This window comes from Tympanuchus pallidicinctus, unplaced genomic scaffold (assembly GCF_026119805.1).
Source record: "Tympanuchus pallidicinctus isolate F22 unplaced genomic scaffold, pur_lepc_1.0 scaffold32, whole genome shotgun sequence".
Classification (NCBI taxonomy): domain Eukaryota; kingdom Metazoa; phylum Chordata; class Aves; order Galliformes; family Phasianidae; genus Tympanuchus; species Tympanuchus pallidicinctus.
In genome coordinates, this window is record NW_026294750.1 from 1,657,845 (window position 1) to 1,675,913 (window position 18,069).

The 18,069-nt window shown below is 50.6% G+C and overlaps 3 protein-coding genes across 6 annotated transcripts; 2 read left to right on the forward strand and 1 right to left on the reverse strand.

The window, feature by feature from the left end:
- Positions 1-4,401: 4,401 nt before the first annotated feature.
- Positions 4,402-7,006, reverse strand: DCLRE1B (DNA cross-link repair 1B). 3 transcript variants are annotated; one of them, XM_052698149.1, is made up of 5 exons: positions 6,722-7,006; positions 6,501-6,648; positions 6,259-6,438; positions 5,122-5,430; positions 4,949-5,044 (listed from the first exon to the last, which is right to left on the reverse strand). In XM_052698149.1, coding segments are annotated over exons 1-5 (828 nt in total). In that variant the 5' UTR covers positions 6,911-7,006; the 3' UTR covers positions 4,949-5,042. The 3 variants fall into 3 exon arrangements, with proteins under 3 accessions (XP_052554107.1, XP_052554108.1, XP_052554109.1); XM_052698147.1 differs by having other exon boundaries at positions 4,402-5,430; positions 6,722-6,985; XM_052698148.1 differs by lacking the exon at positions 6,259-6,438 and having other exon boundaries at positions 4,402-5,430; positions 6,722-6,985.
- A 33-nt stretch (positions 7,007-7,039) lies between these two features.
- AP4B1 (adaptor related protein complex 4 subunit beta 1) lies at positions 7,040-14,555 on the forward strand. 2 transcript variants are annotated; one of them, XM_052698144.1, is made up of 10 exons: positions 7,040-7,194; positions 7,283-7,507; positions 8,617-8,747; positions 8,991-9,138; positions 9,815-10,311; positions 11,011-11,094; positions 12,060-12,163; positions 12,267-12,474; positions 12,750-13,034; positions 13,305-14,555. In XM_052698144.1, exons 1-10 carry the CDS (start codon positions 7,082-7,084, stop codon positions 13,730-13,732), a joined length of 2,223 nt encoding a protein of 740 aa, XP_052554104.1. In that variant the 5' UTR covers positions 7,040-7,081; the 3' UTR covers positions 13,733-14,555. The 2 variants fall into 2 exon arrangements, with proteins under 2 accessions (XP_052554104.1, XP_052554105.1); XM_052698145.1 differs by lacking the exons at positions 7,040-7,194; positions 7,283-7,507 and having other exon boundaries at positions 8,684-8,796; positions 13,305-14,548.
- Positions 14,556-15,140: 585 nt separating this feature from the next.
- BCL2L15 (BCL2 like 15) lies at positions 15,141-17,859 on the forward strand. Its single transcript, XM_052698150.1, has 4 exons — positions 15,141-15,360; positions 16,097-16,236; positions 16,961-17,176; positions 17,691-17,859. Exons 1-4 carry the CDS (start codon positions 15,255-15,257, stop codon positions 17,706-17,708), a joined length of 480 nt encoding a protein of 159 aa, XP_052554110.1. The 5' UTR covers positions 15,141-15,254; the 3' UTR covers positions 17,709-17,859.
- The last annotated feature ends 210 nt before the right edge of the window (positions 17,860-18,069 follow it).

The window sequence follows — 18,069 nt, forward strand, 5'->3', positions numbered from 1 at the left end:
CGAGCCGGCCAGGCGGGCCGAGCGCCGAGCCCGACCACGTGACCGCGGGCGCCAGGCGGAAGGGGGCGGGCGGCGCCGAGCGGAGCGGAGCCGGCGGGAGGGGCGCGCTGGGCTGCGGGACAAGGCGGCGCAGGGCTCCTGAAGGCGGGCAGGGTCGCTCCGGGCCGACTTACTTCAGCCCCCCCGGGGTCAATGCAATACCACAGCAAAGACTTTTCGGTTTCTCTCCGGAGTTTATTTTAAAATAAAGCTTACAAACGCAGCAGCGGAGCCTCAAAAACCTTCGCGTAATGTTGCAGCGTAACAAGCACGAAGAACAGAGGCTGGTATGTGACAGCCTGAAACACTTCAAAATGCAACGCGGTGCTTCATAGCAGGCGGGCAGAAAGGCAGAGGGGCCCTGAGCAGCCCGAAGGTCACCATCTGCCTCCATCCCGGGCTTCCTGAGGCCAAGGAGAGCCCAGTCCTGTAAGCTGAGCCCAATAAGCAGACATTCCCTGGATAGGACGTAGAAATCCGTGCCCGAAGCAGTTAATGCTGCAATGGCAACAAAACACACACACAGCCCTGAAGATCACAGCACACCTTGTGAGGCTGTGACAGCCCTCAGTTGTTGGACCAAATGCCCTGAGTTGTGGCACTGAGCTCACAGGGCCATTCTTGACCGATGTTCATCTTTTAAAAGTACCAAATAGCACATAAGAAGTAAAGACTGTAACTCCGCTGACACTTCTGAGAGCTCTGGAAGGACCATAAAGCCAGCAGTCTTCCAGCAAGGAAAGCACTCCTGGGGTCCTCTGAGATGAGGGCTGCACACCTGTATGACAGCCCCATCAGTTACAGCCTCTGCTCACTGCCAGTTCTATGCCCAATAAAGGTGGGACGAGTCGTGCAGCTACACACTTTGATCTATGAAAGCACACAGCCGTCATCTTTGCTCTCACTATTACACAAATTTTCTAAGTGATCCACAGAACCACTGCACAGAAGGAAAGTTGGGGGTCTGTAAGTGTCTTTGCCTTGCAGAAACCAAAGCGTAAACTTTTTCCATGAGACAGCCCTGGGCAACTCTACTTGCAGCCACGATTTGGGTCAATATGCAACATCACAGCAGGCAAGCCGAGACCACAAGCAGCAAAAGAGCCTGAAGGAGACAGCCTTGCTCTTGTTTGTTTTTTAATAAAACTACCAGGTGTGTGTGGTGGGCACCTGGAAAACAAACAGGGCCAGCTGTGCACAGTGCTGCATGCCTGTCAAGAGCACGCATGCAAAATTAGAATGTGCTCCTTATCTTCCCAGGCACCTGCTCGCAGTGCTGGGCTCTCCCAAGTGAAGTTCCTCCCAAACAAGTTACTGCACACTCTTGGCTGCTTGTGCTGAGGCAGCGCTTGGCCAAGTGCAAACTGACAGTGGGGAAAACGTAGGCACTGCAGCAACCTCAGCGAGAGAGCAAAAATGGAGCAGAAGGAATTGTAAATGCAAGTTACAAAATGTTACAAAAATGAAGTTACAAAATTCTTCAAATTACTTTGTCCAGTAAAGATTTCCCTGATGTCATTCTTATCTAGAAAAACAACCACAAGGACTTGTTCTACAAAAACCTGAAGAAGCTCCAAAGGAGAGAAGTTGTAAGTGCTTCAGCCTTGTAGCATGGGAAGCAGAGTTAGGAACAGTACTTTGGGGTGCCTCCTACAGCCCCACCTCATACACCTGTTTGCTGTGGAACATAGGAGATAGGTACATTTTACCTCTGTATCTTGCAGTAACTTACACAATCCATTTCCTTCTCTCCATAGCACAGAGTCCCCCTTCAAGGATTTCTGCTGAGTTAGAGCTCAATAAACTGTTTCATAGTATTGCAATTCAACTTGCACATGCAACTGTGTGGAGGAGCTCAGCAGGGCAGAGCTGCTCCCAGAACCATAAGCCTGCCCTGCCCTTGTGACACACCAGTGTTTGATCACAGCTTGTTAAAACACTGCTGAAACCTTGCCAAAAGGAACTCAGCTCTGCTTCTAGCTCCTCTATAGTCTGTTTCATCCCACTGGGGCTTGGTTCTGAACTGTGGAACAAGAGATAAACAGCTCAAACATGCTCTGTGAGTATGGATTTGGGAGGGCTTTGGTCTGAACACCACTTTCCTGCACGGACGACTGTGAGACACAGCCCAGGATACTGCATAGCCAAGCTAACACTTGGCTACAGCTTCTCACTGTCATGTTGCAAGCAGAACACCTGTGGTAGCAGTGTTGACACAGCTCTGTGCAGCTGAGCTAGCAGCAGCACATTCAGAGCCTGGTGTGCATGAGACACTCCAGCTCTTAGATGCACTAAGGCTCCAGTGACAGAAGCCAATTCAAACTACTGGAATGCTCAGACATGGTGAGCAGAACCCCAGCCTCTGAAGCCTTTGCTGCTTTCTCTCCTTTCTGAAGAACAGTTGCAACTCCAAAGAATTAACATGACAACTCCATTTTGCTCAGCTTCACCTGGAGATTTTCTACTCCACTTAGGATTGATAACAGAGAAAAAAAACTTACATATCCCATGAGCAGCAAAATGTGTGAGACAGACTCTGAGACACTAAATGGAGCAGAATGGACTCAGAATGCAAGCATCAGTTCAGAGCAGTGGAGATGCTGCAAGCTGAAAGCAGAGCAGTGGAATCTGAGAGTGCAGGCAGTGTTTCACTCACCTGCCTGTCAAGTGAGTCACTTACATTTCAACAGCACCGAAGTACAGCCTGCATCTCCAAGGCACCCCGTAACAAACTACTGCAAACACAGGGCCATTACTTCCCTGGCAGCCTCAGATGTTATAAAAGAAGCAGGTGCTTCCATTCACGCTGACCTGACAAAGCTCTGTAGTTTAATTTTCACAAGGAAAACAGGGCTTACAGACCATAGCCAGAAGCTTGAGCTGCCTTCGCCACTGCTTTAAAAGTACATTTCTAAAGTAAAATGCAGAAAGTTACTCCATTATTTCCAGTGTCCCATTAGCAGCTGGCAGGCAGAGTCTATAGGCAGCCCTACAAGAGGAGCTGCTTATGTGGCCACGTTCCAAGCCTGTGCTTCCCCAGCTCTGCTGTGAGTGAGGACTTGTGTTTGCAGAGCAGCATCCCAAGCACACCCACTGCAGCTGTCATTATGACTACTGCTCAAGACAGCCTTGTTTTTAAACAGCTACAGCTGCTGCATCTACGGGTAGCTTTGCTTTTCACAAGCTCAAACTTCACTTGAAGAGTAAACATGTCTTTGTCTGACTTGATTTGGGGAATTCAATCTATCCAGCTGACTGGTCTTGGAGCAACTTTACTCGTCTCTACATTCAGAAGACTCCGATCCTGATTAAATCATTTGAAACATTTTGTGTTTAAAATAAGAAGGTTAGAAAAAGCTGAACAATAAGTTGGCCTGTTGCTCCCAGAAAAGTACTTAGAGGCCATTTCTACTTCGCTGTCACCATCACCACACAGGGAAATAGTCTGTAAAATGTTGCTAATGCAGTTTTGCAAGGATAACCAGAATTTTCAGACTTCACAGAAGATACTCACAGCACTGCCATGTTACTGACACCCCCTGACTCCGTACAGTTCACCTGGAGCAGGAAACACCTGACCTCTAAGCTAATGGAGCACGCTTTTTGCCATTTAGCCACAGCATTCTTTCCAAATAACGCAGCCACGACTTGGCACTTTACACCAGCAAGCAGATGTTTCATTGTCCTCCATCCAATTTACCACTGGCTGATAAGAACAAGCACAGAATCCAGCAGAACACTGATAGCTACCTGAAGCACTTGGCCATCAAGAGCTGTCAGCATGCAGACTGAAGAGGATACTGCAATCCATTCCAGGGAGTCAAGACCTCACACAAATCCTATCTTTTCCAGACACTGACCTGAAAAAGGCATTTACAATTAATACGAAAGTAGTGCTTTTGGGTGAGAAGAACCTTATCCAGCTGCACTTGGCAGGATTCAAAAGCAGCGCAGCCTGGAGGTATTTCAGCAATAAGAAAGGCACTTCATCTTCTACATTTCTTTAAGCACCAGTTTGCAACATTGCCTAATAAATATTTGTAATACATCTTACAGTGAAGTCCTTACAAACACTTGTTAATGAGGCAGCACAGATGTGTGGAATAAGACCTGCAGGACTCCGATTCCCCTGCGTTGCTTCTTTCATCACATGCAGGCCCATTAGTTAGGCTGCAGGCAGCTCATGCCCTCTGCTGCTCAACCTGAACCAACCCAGTGGTTGCTTTGGCCACAACAGACACATAAATCTCTGCAATAGAGATTAAAGGTTCAGAAGCAGAGGGACTACATTGCCCGAATACAGAATGGGGACCCAACAGATGCGGACAAAGATATAAAAATAAATAAATGAAAAATCTGATATCTACTAACTAGTTGTAGATTCTCTTTTTCCTCTAATAAGAGGAAACAAAAACAATTTCTCATAGCTGAGCTTCTCTCTTGTGATGAGAAACTTGAACACAAAGAACAGGATGCAGTTTTAAGACTTTCAGAATCATTATTATCAACTGTATTTGCCCTGACAGACAAGCAATTTTCAGGACACTTCCCACCTGCTAAATAAATCTTCTACTGCCTTGTAAAAGGAAACCTGCTTTAAGGCATTTAAAGGAGTGAGTAAATATTCCTTTGGAAGTTCACTTGGAAAGTCCTCATCAGAAAGAAGCAACTGCCCAGCAGTGCCAGCTGCCATTGCACCCCCTGGCTGTTCTCTACTCGGCTCTTCCTCCTCACAGTCATAAAAACAAATATGTTCAAGGGAGCAGAAAGCTGACTCATGGGAGTTCTGCTGAGGAGCCGTAAGAGCCCTGAGCCCGTCAGATTGCTCAGTATGTTCCTCTAGGGACTCATAAACAACTCCTTTGGGCACAGAGTGCTGGGCAGCTCTTTTCACAAGACACACAGGTTTCTGCTTCTTTGTTTTGCTCTGCCGCTGTACAGACACCTGCAGAGGCTTCGGAATTCCAAGGCCAGGAGGTGCCTGGTGGTCAGGACTCAGGTATTTCTGAAAGGACGCGTGGCACGTGCTGTCTTTCACAATCGGGATGACCGAGCAGGGTTTCAACCACCTCACAAACTCACACAACTCCGAAAAGGATGAATGATCCGAGTACGGGATGAGGTGGATCTTGGGGTGGGTGACCTTCACGGGCCTGCCCGTGGGGAGGATGGCAATGGTCGGATGCCGCACGTTCCAGCTCACAAGGGTGTCCCAGCGGATCTCAGCGACGTCCACCGCATGGATCCTGCCAGCCCCCTCCTCTGTCGTGAACACCTCAGGCAGCTCCAGCAGCCGCATCTGCTCCAGGCGTGAGGGGCTCACCACGACCCACGTGCTGAACTCGAGCGCCAGGTCCACCAGCAGCTCTTCCTTCCCCAGGCTGTACACACCTGCAGGAGAGCCGTCAAAGAATCATAGAATCACTTAAGTTGGGAAAGACCTTAAAGATCATCGAATCCAACCACGACCTAACCATACTACCCTAACTAATAAACCTCTGCTAAATCACATCCCTGAGCACCACATACAAATGTTTTTTAAACACATCCAGGATGGTGACTCAGCCGCCTCCCTGGGCAGCTTATTGCAGTGCTTAACAACCCTTTCTGCAAAGTAGTTTTTCCTGATATCCAACCTAAACCTCCCCTGGTGCAACTTGAGGCCATTTCCTGTCACCAGTGAGACCAACCCCTTTTGCTGTAAGCACTTTTCAGATATTGGAAGAGAGCAACAATGTCTCCCCCCTCAGCCTCCTCTTCCCCAGATCAAACAGCCCCAGCTCCTTCAGTCTCTCCTCACAGGCCACGATCTCCAAGCCCTTCCCCAGCCTCGCTGCCCTTCTTAGGCCCTGCTCCAGCACCTCCATGTCCTTTCTGTACTGAGGTGCCCAAAACTGAACAGAGCACTTGAGGTGAGGCCTCACCAGTGCTGAGTACAGGGCAGGATGACTTCCCTGGTTCTGCTCACCACAGCATTCCTGATCCAAGCCAGGATGCCATTGCCCCTCTTGGCCACCTGGGCACACTGCTAGCTCACATTCAACACACCAGGGTCCCTTTCCATTAGGCAGCTTTCCAGACAAAAACTCCTCCCCAAGCCTGTAGGCTTGCCTTGGGGTTGCTGTGACCAAAATGCAGGATCCAACACTTTACCCTACTGAACCTCAGCACCACGGCATACCAGGGGGAGATGCAGGAACGGCTCTGGGCTGCACTCACCGATGACGACGCGGTGCTGCGGGTGCTGGCGGATGAGCTGCGCGGCCTGGTGCGCAGCCCGGCTCCTGGAGGGCAGCGCGCGCTGCGGCCGGCAGTTGGTGTTGTCCAGGTAGAGGCGGTCGATGCGGCGGCCGCTCAGCACTGGCTCGCGCTGCATGGCGCGGCTGTAGCGGAAATCCCCTGCAGAACAGGGCCGTCAGGGCGGGCGGGGCGGCGGAGCGACCGCGTTTCCCTCCCCGTACCTGTGTAAAGGATGGTGCCGAAGGAGCCCTCGAAGAGAAACATGACGGAGCCGGGGCAGTGGTTGGCATCGAGCAGCGTCACGGTCACCTCCTCGCCTACCACGTGGCTCTGCCCCACCTCCAGCGGGCGGATCCAGTGTGTGGGCACCTGCGGGCGGGCGGGCGTGAGGACCGGGGGGAACGGGATGGGACAGGACGGAACTGGACAGGACAGGACGTACCTTTAGGCGGTGGTGCAGCAGGCGGGCGGTGAGCGGCGAGCAGTACAGCGGGCGGCTCCAGGTGCTGGACAGCCCTACCGTGTGGTCCGAGTGCATGTGCGACAGGAAGAACAGCCGCGCGCCGCCCGCCCGCCGCACGCTCCAGAAATCCACGGCGATGGGCGTGCCGGGAATCACCGTCCCGTTCATGGCGCCGGGGCGCGGGGAGCGCGCGGACGAAGGCGGCGCCGCCGCCGATTCCCGCCGAATTCGGCGCGCGACGTCGCGCACGCGCGGGAGCGAAGGGGAGAGAAGGGAAGGGGAGGGGCGGCGCGTGCGCGGTGGGGCGCGGAGCCGAGCGGAGCGGGGGGCCGTGCGACCATGCCGTACCTGGGCGGCGAGGAGGTGCTGCGCGATTTGCGGCGCGCGCTGAGCAACCCGCACGTCCAGGCGGAGCCGCTGCGGTACCGCGCCGCCGTGCTGCGAGTCATCCGGTGCGGGGCGGAGCGGCGCGGGGCGGCGGGAGGGAGGGGGTCAGCCGAGGGCCGGGGCCAGCTGACGGCCGCGCCGTGTCTGCCGCAGGCTCATGACGCAGGGCGCGGACGTGTCGGGGTTGTTTGCGGAGATGGTGAAGGCGGGCGCGGCGGCCGACGTGGTGCAGAAGAAGTTGGTGCAGCTGTACGTGTGCGCGCACGCCCCGCGCATGCCCCGCTTGGCGTTGCTGGCTGTCAACACGCTGCGACGGGACTGCGCCGATCCCAGCCCTGCCGTGCGCGGCCTGGCGCTGCGAGGACTCTGCGACCTCAGGTGGGTGCGGGGATCCGGGCTCTCCTCTGTCATCTCTACGCTTGTCCCGTATTTCCTGTCCCGGCAGCACTCAGCCCTCGCTCTGAGGAAGGGCCCTCAGTGACCCCGTGAGTGGCGTCCCCCAGGGCTCTGTCTCGGGACCGGAGCTCTTTAGCATCTTTATCAATGAGATGGATGATGGAGAGTGCGCCCTTGGCAACACCAGGCTGAGTGGTGCAGTTGACACGGTGGAAGTAAGGGATGCCGTTCAGAGGGACCTCAGCAAACTCAAAAAGTGGGCCTGGGTGAATCTAATGATGTTGAATACAACAGTGTGCAGAGTTTGGCACTTGGGCCGTAGGAATCCCAGGCATTTGTGCAGACTGGAAGGAGCAGTCCTTGAGAGCAGCCCTGCAGAGAAGGACCTGGGGGTCCTGATGGATGAAATGCTTAACATGAGCCAGCAGTGCGTGATTACAGCTCGGAAAGCAAATGGGATCCTGGGCTCCATCAGCAGAGGGGTGGCCAGCAGGGACAGGGAGGTGATCGTCCCCCTCTGCTCTGCTCTTGTGAGGCCCCACCTGCAGTGCTGTGTCCAGGTCTGGAGCCCCCAGTACAAGAAAGACAGAGAGCTGTTGGAGAGGGTCCAGAGGAGCCACAGAGATGATCAGGGGGCTGCAGCACCTCCCTACAAGGACAGTCTGAGGGAGCTGGGCTTGTTCAGCCTGGAGAAAAGAAGGCTGTGGGGTGACCTCATTGCAGCCTGCAGTACCTAAAGGGAGCCTACAAACAGGAGGGGAATCAACTCTTGGAAAGGGGAGATGACAGCAGGACAAGGGGAAATGGTTTGAAGTTGAGGGAGGGAAGATTGAGGTTGGATGTCAGAGGGAAGTTCTTTACTATGAGTGGTGAGGTGCTGGAACAGCTGCCCAGAGAGGCTGTGGATGCCCCGTGCATCCCTGGAGGTGTTCAAGGCCAGTTGGATGGGGCCCTGGGCAGCCTGGGCTGCTATGAAATGTGGAGGTTGGTGGCCCTGCGTGCGGCAGGGGGTTGGAGCTTCGTGATCCTTGAGATCCCTTCCAACCTGGGCCATTCTGTGATTCTGTGTGACCCGTCCCTGTTGTCCACAGGTTGCCCGGCATGCAGGAATATGTGCAGCAGCCCCTCCTGAATGGCCTTCGGGACAGAGCCTCCTACGTGCGCAGGATTGCTGTGCTAGGCTGTGCCAAGGTGCACAGGCTGCAAGGAGACACCGAAGTGGGTGAGCTGGCAGGCACTGCGCTGTCGCTGAGCATGGAGGGACATGGCAGGTTGGTCTGGGCTGTCCTGGGCTCCCTGGGCCACTGCAAGGTCATGGGCAGGAGGAGGGAAATAGCCCAGGGCTGAGCATGGTGGGGAGCCGAGGGCTGGCATCACGCCGTCCCATCACACGTCCTTCCACGTGGCTGTGCCAAAGGCTGCTGTAGAGTGAGAATATTGGTGCAGCACTTTTGCTTCTTTGCAGACGGTGCATTGGTGAATGAGTTGTACAGCCTGCTTCGTGACCAGGACCCTATTGTGGTGGTGAACTGTCTGAGGGCTTTGGAAGAGATCTTGAAGAAAGAGGGAGGAGTTGTCATCAACAAACCTATTGCCCATCATCTCCTCAACAGGTTTGTCTTCTTCCGTATCAGAGGTGGCACTGGAAGCCTGCTTCTGTCTGTTGCATTTCGTACAGATAGCAGTGAGTGCTTCTGGGCTCCCATCAGAACTGGAAATGTCAGACACCCTAAAGGTGAAGGTGCCCATCCTAAAAGCAAATCAGTCGTTTTTGTGCTAAGGTCTTAAGAGGAAATCTTAGCGCCCAGCTTTTCCAGAGAGTCTGCTTCAGCCGCTGCTTTGCTTGGAGTTGTAAGTTAATGCGATTATCCTTTAAAATCATGGCACTGCACGTGATGTATTGTGGTACAAGGATGTTCTGGTTTGTTTCTCCCAATCACTTTTAAGATACATGACATATATATCATCTGCAGATACCAACTTTTTTCCCTATGTGTAGCAAAATGATCTGGAAAAGCAAGGTGCTGCTGTGTCCAGGGATCTTGTTGGTGTTTCTCTGTCTCTCTAAGCTCTACGTCAGCAAAAGTGCATGTGATTGACACTGAGTTAAGCCTATAACATGTACATTGGTTGGTCCTTTCTGGATGGAATTGTGGTCTCACAAAAAAAACCACAGTGTTTGATGGGAGTGGAGACTGTAGCAACCTAAGGGCTGCAGCCTGCACTCTGCACAGCACAGATCCTTACGCACTCCCTGACTCCTGCAAACGGTGTTTATTTCCTTGGCAGGATGGCTGACCTGGATCAGTGGGGGCAAAGCGAGGTGCTTGCCTTCCTTCTGCGTTACAGACCCCGCACTGAGGAGGAGCTGTTCAACATTCTCAATCTGCTGGATGGGTATCTGAAAAGCAGCAGCCCCAGCGTTGTGATGGCAGCCACCAAGCTCTTCCTCGTGCTGGCCAAGGAGTACCCACACGTGCAGGCAGATGTTTTGGTGAGGGTGAAGGGGCCACTGCTGGCTGCCTGCACCTCGGAGAGCAGGGAGCTCTGCTTCACTGCGCTGTGCCACGTGCGTCAGATCCTCGGGAGTCTTCCTGGCCATTTTAGCAGCCACTACAAAAAGTTCTTCTGCTCGTATTCAGAACCCCATTACATCAAATGCCAGAAGATGGAAGTGTTGTGCGAGCTGGTGAATGATGAGAATGTGCAACAAGTGCTGGAAGAGCTGAAGGGCTATTGCACTGATGTATCAGTGGAGCTGGCCCAGGGGGCGATCTCTGCCATAGGTGAGAGCTGTGCCTTGCTTCAGAAGCAGCTGCAGCCCTCAGTCTTAAGGTCGGCCTTTCTCTGCTGAAGTATTTCTGCATGCATTCCAAATAACTGATCTGTGCTGAAGCCCCAGGTCAATCCTGCTCCCCAGGGATGTTTTGTGTGTGTTTATAAACCATGAGGATGCTGGTTCATCCAGTCGTCCCGGTGCTGAGCTGCATATAATGCCTTCAATCTTTTTCAGATGTCAACACTCTGAGGAGATGCTCCAAATAAACAAGTGAATGGGAAGGTTGAATTAAATAATTTCATCTTAAATGAGCCTGATGGTGTTGAGTCTTAGTGGAACTGTAGCGGGTGGATGAGCTGCTTTAATACTTGCTTGTTGTTTGAGTTGTGGTGGAGGCAGAGTTCAGGTGATTTGGGGCAGTTTGGTTCATTTCTTCAATCTCGAAAATGTGTAAGTTTTTATAGCATTCTTTAGGAGAAAGCCAGGGATGCTAAAATGTTTTTCTCATTGCTCTGTTAAGAAAAATGCAGACTTTCTCAGAGGTATGGCTTCAGAAAAAGGAACGTGTGCCTTGTGTGAGAATATGTGCTCACCTGACTGTCAGAAAATAGTCAAAAAAGAGAGAAGACGGCTGTTTCTTTAAAATGAGTTTGTGATGAATAGTTGGGCTCGTGGTTGACTCGTATCCTTGTTGTTGTCTCTGCAGGCAGTATTGCTAGGACATACACAGAACAGTGCGTGGGGATTCTGACAGAGCTCTTGGGGCTTCAACAGGAGCACATCACGTCAGGTAATCATCTTCGTGTTATTTGCATGGCTTAAGCTCCCAGGAAGTGGCTTTGCTGAGGCTTGTGGTCCCAAAACTTGAGGCTCTAGGAGGCACCTGACATTTAATTTACTTGGTGTCTCCAGGTAGAAGTCTCCTGGTTGTGTGGGGATGTGGAATGTGACCGGACATTGTAGGTTTTCTTCCTTGGAGATGGTGATGGCTGCGCTCCTGGTCAGATACGATATGGAGGCTCTTTTCTGGCTGCCTTCTGTTGACTCCAAGGGATGAAGGCAGAGGCATTTTATTAACTCTTTGTGAAGGCCCTGATGGTTAATAGGTCTAATTTTGAGTTCTTTCTGGCTGGTTCTCCTAGTTTCTGTCTTTTAAATCTTCCTGATTTCTTTTCCTCATGTAACAGTCGGATTCAACTCAACCCAGACTTCTGCCTTTTTCTTCTGCTGTCCTCAGATCTAACTTCCCTTAGCTATTTCTGCCCTCTTTGTAATGCTCTTGCTTTCAGCTTTCAAAGTCACATGCTTACAGTCAGCTCTTGAATTGGGCATTAATAGCTGCTGGAGTTTCTGTAAGGGTGCAACAGAGCCTTTAACATTTTGGGCTAAAGTTCATGTGATGCATTTTGAATTGGTGTTAGCTTCAGTTTGTTTTTCTAACCTTGTGTGCCTGAGACATCGTGAGTCAGTCTCTAAAGGCTGGGGAATGTCCAAAAGGAAGATTACTTTCCAGAAGCAAGAGGAACAATATGAAGTTTCAGTACTTTATTTTAAGCGTGGTGTAACTGTGCTCTGACAGGGGCAGCATATTGGGATTTTGAAGGAGAGTGTCTCAAATCATAGTCATGACCTCCCTAGCTAAAACTTCGCAAAGTCTTTTGACTCTTTTTTTTTTCATTTATGTTTTATTTTTACTTATTTTACCTAATGGTTTTATAATTCTTGGGGAATACTGAGAATTCTGTTTCATTGCAGCTGTAGTACAGGCTTTTCGGGACCTGGTTTGGCTGTGTCCCCAGTGCACAGATGCAGTGTGTCAGGCACTGCCTGGCTGTGAGGACATCATCCAGGACAGTGAGGTAAGGTGGCTTTAGATTTGTTCTCGTGTCTCTTGATTTCATGTCAACACTGTTAATATAGCTGTCCTGTGAGACAGAATGTGCTCTTTTTTGGTGCCTTCAGGGGAAGCAAGCACTGATCTGGCTCCTTGGTGCACATGGTGAGAAAGTTCCAAACGCCCCCTATGTGTTAGAGGACTTGGTGGAGAATGTGAAAACAGAGGTGTTCCCAGCAGTGAAGATGGAGCTCCTGACAGCGTTGGTGCGACTTTTCCTGTCTCGTCCTGCTGAGTGTCAGGACATGCTGGGGAGGCTGCTCTATCACTGCATAGGTGGGTTTCCTCTTGCAGCAGTAGTACAGGCTTTTGGGCGCCTGTTTTTGACGCGTCCCCGGTGCACTGATGCAGTGTCAGCATCCTTGCAATGACCATCGAGGGTGGCAAAGTGATGTAGTTTTATGCATTAGGCTGCGTCTTGTCCCTGATAGGTGAGTGTGACAGGCTTACACTGTAGCCCTGGGAATGGATTTTTAGTATTTAGGGGTCATGAAATCCGGGGAAAAATCTGAATGCTCAAATTCTCTACAATCTGTTGCTCAAATTTGCAGAGGAGGAGAAAGATATGTCAGTACGAGACCGTGGGCTGTTCTACTATCGCCTCTTACAGTCCGGTGTGGATGAAGTGAAACGGGTTCTGTGCAGCCCCAAGTCAGACCCTTCCCTGGGGCTCCTGGAGGACCAAACAGAACAACCTGTGAATACGTGGGCATCTGAGTTCAACACCCTCGCACCTATTTATGGCAAAGCACGTTGGGCACTTGTCACTGCTCACCAGCCAGGGGAGCCCTGTTACGCTTTTTCTCCTTGTACAGACTCTGGGAACGGGGGCACAGGTAACCAGCATCACCCTCACAGTTTCCTCTTGTCAGTAGACATCCTCACGTGAGTTCCTTTGGAAAAAGACCACAGTGCTTTGAGAACACTTCAGTGTTCTTAATATCTTGTGCAATGCCTGGTTGATCACCGCCCCATTAGCCCAGAGAGGCTGCTGCTGAGGGTGCTGTAATTCCAGCCTTCATCTGATGGCCCCCTGGGATGTTCTGTGTGAAACTGGTAATAGGGGAATAAAAACTGCATCTCATTTGTTTATGCTTTGATTTCAGAGTCACTGATTTCTGAAGGGAGTAAGGAAGTCCTCAAGGTTCATCCTGATACAGGCAGCCTTACCTTAATTCCTGATGTCGCCCTGACTGCAGAACAGTTTGAGAAGACCTGGCTGAGCCTGGATGTTGGCTGCCAGCAGTCTCTGCCCTGGATTGGAACAGTTCATCCAGATACTATCCAGACTGCTCTTCACGTCGTCCACATCCGGACCATTGCTATGAGCAAAGCTGGTGTCCAGCCATGGAAAGCTTATTTCATTGCTCAGGATGACAGTGGTTGCCTCTTCCTGACAGAGCTATTGCTCGAGGCAGAAGATTCAGGGATGCAGGTTGCAGTGAAGCAGAGTGAGGCAAAGCCTGAGGCACTGCAGGCCTTCATGTCTGTGTTCAGGACTGCTGTGGAGGCAGTTGCTGGGCTCAGATCCTGAAGGGTCTCTGTTCCTTGTGTGGTGATTGCTCAGGTCATAGGAAGAGTTTTCTCCTCTGCCTTCAGTTCACCATTCTTGATGCAAGTTTTGTATTTCTGAATTGTAGAAGTGTTGTCAGCATTGGGCAAAGGAGAGCTACAGCTGCAGCTCAGTGCTGCTGGTGCTGAGCTACTGAGGCTGGTGAGCAGGATAGGGTAAAGGGCATCTTCCCCTGGGCTGGGGAAAGGACAGGATAATAATGTGTGCAAGCCTGCTGCTGCTGATCTAAGTCAGAAATGCTGGCACCTGCCGTGATTGTCACAAGACACCAGTGTGACTGATGGAACCAGAAGTGAGCAAAATTCAGGGCAGTGTTTTGGACAGGTTTGGTGGTGGTTTTTTTTCTGTTATTCTTTTTTTTTGTGAGAATTGTAATTAATTCAAAAACCATTGCATCGTTCTCATAAGGAAGGACAGAAAGTTTCACCTGGTCAGCCCCAGCTCTCACTCTTCCCACTACAGTAGCTTTTGGCCAGGACACAGAAAGAAACAGGAAATGATCCAGCTGTGCTATGTGTTCCACTCCACTGAGCGTTCTGTACAATGGCAAAACCAAAGGAAAATTCCCTGGCTTAAGGTTGCAGGTTATTGTTGTGGTGCCTATTGTGCAGGGCAAGGCATGGCTTTGTTAACCCTATTCTCTAAATGATCTCGCAGTGCTTAATTTCTCCAAACGACTGTATTGTATCTCTGAATGCACTTCACTGATTCGCTGCTGCCCCTGTCAGACAAGTCTTAAATTTCATTTCTGATTTTCCAATAAAGAGGTGAATCATTCCTGGCTGCTTTCTGGAGTGTTTGTTCACAGGACTCCTGCCTGAGCTCTGCAGGATGGATTCACGTGGTCACAGCAGATCCCGCCTTCATTTTACACAGAACTTTTTCTCTCCACTTCTCTTAAGAAAACCTTTAAAAAGCAGTTGTGCAATAATTTATTTCAGTCTTGCGTGCCAAGTTATTGTAATACCCAAACTATCTAGGAGTGAAGTGAAATGTAGATAAAGGAAGTTGAGTGTAGTAGGTTTCCTATACCATTTTCCAGTCTCTTTAAGTACAGGAATACAACACATGCATTTGGGGGAGTCCTTTGCAGCACTCATTTGAGGCAGGTTTTACTCGACAAGCCTCACCTTGATGGCTTGCTGGCAAGCAACCCTTCACTCAGCTGTGGCTGCACTGCATGGGTGCTGATCTGGGGTAGGACTTCAAGATCTACCTTCTGTCCAGGTACCTTTCCTGATAAATGAATGAGTCAACGATGATCCTTGGCTTCATGTAATTCTTCAATTAATTTTATCTCCATGGCAATGCCTTATTCTGAAACTAAGCCACGCCTGTAGTTTGAGTAATCATGGTTGAGGGCAAAGGTTGTGCAGCCCTCAGGAGGGGCCTGCAGCCATGCTGCTCCCGGAAGGACGGGAAAAGGAGGGTAGCATTCAGAGGCGCTGCTCAGCCCGAGGGCTGGGAGGCATTCCTGTCTGCCATGAGGACTTTTGAGGAGCAGACAGCATGTGTTGTGGAAGCCTTATTTGATGATCTCCTAAACGAGGATGAAGCCGATTTCCGATGCCTGCAGACAGACTCAGGAGGTGAGGCCTGCAGTTCAGTGCAGATCCTTCTTGCTGAGGATGCCGGAGAGATGTAAAGGCAGGAGGTGCAGCTTGGTGCCAGGTGTTGGGGTTTTTTTATCTTGTGATGAGCTCCAAGTTGTGTCCGTGTTGGAGGATAAGTTAAAGTGGGGTGGGGCTGTCAGAAGCCCACAGAGACCACAGCTGCAGCCTGCCTTGGTGGGACGTGGGGGCAAAGTCCCCATCAGCCCCCGCCTGGTTTCCTTCCTCTGGGGCAGATGAGTTGCACCCAGGTGTGGGATGTCCCTGCGGGCCTGCAGCTCCAGCCTGGGCAGCGGGGCAGGATGTGCTGCAGGAGAGCAGGGTGCACGTTACTCTGTTGAAAGGTCCTGTTTTCAGTTCCTTATGGCTTTGTGAAGCTTGGAAATACTTCTGCTGAAGTTCTCGGTGACGGGTACCTCCTTCAGGCTGAACATTCAGAACAAAGAAAACCAAAACCTTTTTATCTTGGCATATTTTTATGGAAAATTTTTTAACAGAGGGAAAAAAAAAAAAAAAAAAGCAATAACCCCACTTTAAGAAGCTGAGCTGAGAAGTTCTAATGCTTTTATGAGCCTGAAATCTGCGCAGTGTGCCTTTGAAAACCTTCCCAAGTTTGGATCGCTCTTTGGCTCTGCCTTATTCCTTCCTCTCTTCTCTGCCTTGCTGTGCATTACACCCTAACCCCCCAGCCTGCTCCCTCCTTTCCTTGTTTCAGGGTCCATGCAGTCTGAGGAAGAGCCAGGTGGTTTCGACCCCGTTATTATTGCCAGTCGTCTGCGGCAGATCGGCGATCAGTGCAACATGGATTTTGAAAGGGTTTCCTCACAGGTTCTTCATGAAGTACTCATGGGGAAGGTAAAGAACACCTCATCCCGCCTGGCCCAGGGCTGCTCTTTGCTTGTAGGCCAGCCTGCAGCTCTTCTTGTATTGGAGAACAGCAAAAGCCTAGGGAGGAATGCATCTTATGCTGTAGGAGGCAGGGATGCCTGAGGAAAAGGGACGTGGCAGCCAGCAGCCTGCCAGCAGGACCCGCTTGGTTCTTTGCCTTTATCCAGGTCACTGACCTCTCACAACTTTTGTCCTTGTCTCTTCCAAAGGAGCTGATTCCAAGGACCTGGCACTGCACAGGCTGACCTGTCGTTGCAGGAGATAAGATGCAGTTTAGGGCTGGTGAGGGGGCAAATGCTGTTTTAAGAGAAAGACTGAAGAGAGGAGACGGTGTGCTCCAGGGAGCAGGGCTTCAGCTTGCCCAGAAGTCAGAGCCAGCACAGTTTTGGTGCGTGTTCTGCTTGTAGTTCTAGTTTAAGGTTCTCTGCAGCTCTGGTTAAAGCTGTCCTGCCTAGGTCTGCAGACATGCTTCCCACTGCTCTCATTTGTACAAGCCATAGTAAGGAGAGAGCCTTGCCTTGGGCGTCCTGTGCTGCGTGGGTACCACCAGGAGGTGGGGGACACCTGCTCCAGTTGTGAATACAGTAAATAAATACAAGAATTTAACTGAATGTTGATTGAGAGCCAAGACTTGCTTATTACGCTATCTCTTAAAAAGAAGAAGCTCAAACTGCCCTCTTGATGCTTGCAGATGGAGAAATTTGGGGCTGCTGTGGATTCTCTCTGCAAAAGGTGGAGTGACCAGAACCCTGAGCTGGTCTATGAGAGAGCTTTTCTCTCTGTTTCTGTGAAACTGATGATGTATATTCTTAAGAAAGGAGCTGCTAATGTCAATCCTGGTCACCTCGTAAAAGCAATTAATGAAAATGCTCAAGTGAAAAACTACATTGAGACCCGTGGAGGATGGGTAAGCATGTGAAGTTTGTGGTCCTGTGTGCCTGAGCATTGCTGGCTCCATTCCTTTGTTTCTCTGAGCTTTCCTATGTGCTGTTCTGCCTGGCATCTGCTCTCAAACCCACTCATCAGCTAACACTGCAAGTAGCTGTGCAAACAGCTTTGCACAATGCCTTGGTGAAGATCTACTGAAGTCAGCACCAAACTTCCCATCTGCTTCTCTGTGTCAGGAGTTAATTCCTTATCACAGTGCCTTGGGAGCTAAGCTTGCTGCATTAGTTTGGAATCAAAGTACTGGGGATTATTCATACAAAAAGCACTTTCCTGCTCATGTAGCTCTATGGACACCACCTGGTGTGTTTTATTGGTGGAACAATGCAGTCAGGCTGGGAGAGGTTGCAGTGGAAGATGCAAAGCGTGCCTTGCCTTCCTGCATCTTTCCTGTTCTGCCAGCAACTTCAGACCCACCTGAAATCTTTCCTCTAAAATACACACAAGGGTTGGTTTTTTTGTTTGTTTGTTTCCAGGAGAAGTTGGACAACTGAGAGACATCCTTCCAGAATGTGAAGCTGGGATTTTCATTGATTTAACTGGGACAATTGCTTTTGTATTTCTTCAGGAGATTGCTAGAAGAACCATAATTTGTAAAGAAATTCTGTATCACTACAAATAAAAAGGAATAAATGTTTGCTGTTATTTGTTTTTCTTCTTGCGTTTCTCATAAATGTGGCCATGAAAGTGGGCTTGGGATGCCACGACTCAGACAAGCGTCCCGACAAAGATCCCATACTGTTGTGTGTTCATGAGGCTCCAGGAGGCTCTCAGCAGTCGGAGCACCCAGGTGTGGGGCACCCAGCTCTGGCCCCCAGCTCCTGACCCTCTGTGTCGCGCAGCCACGAGCACGCG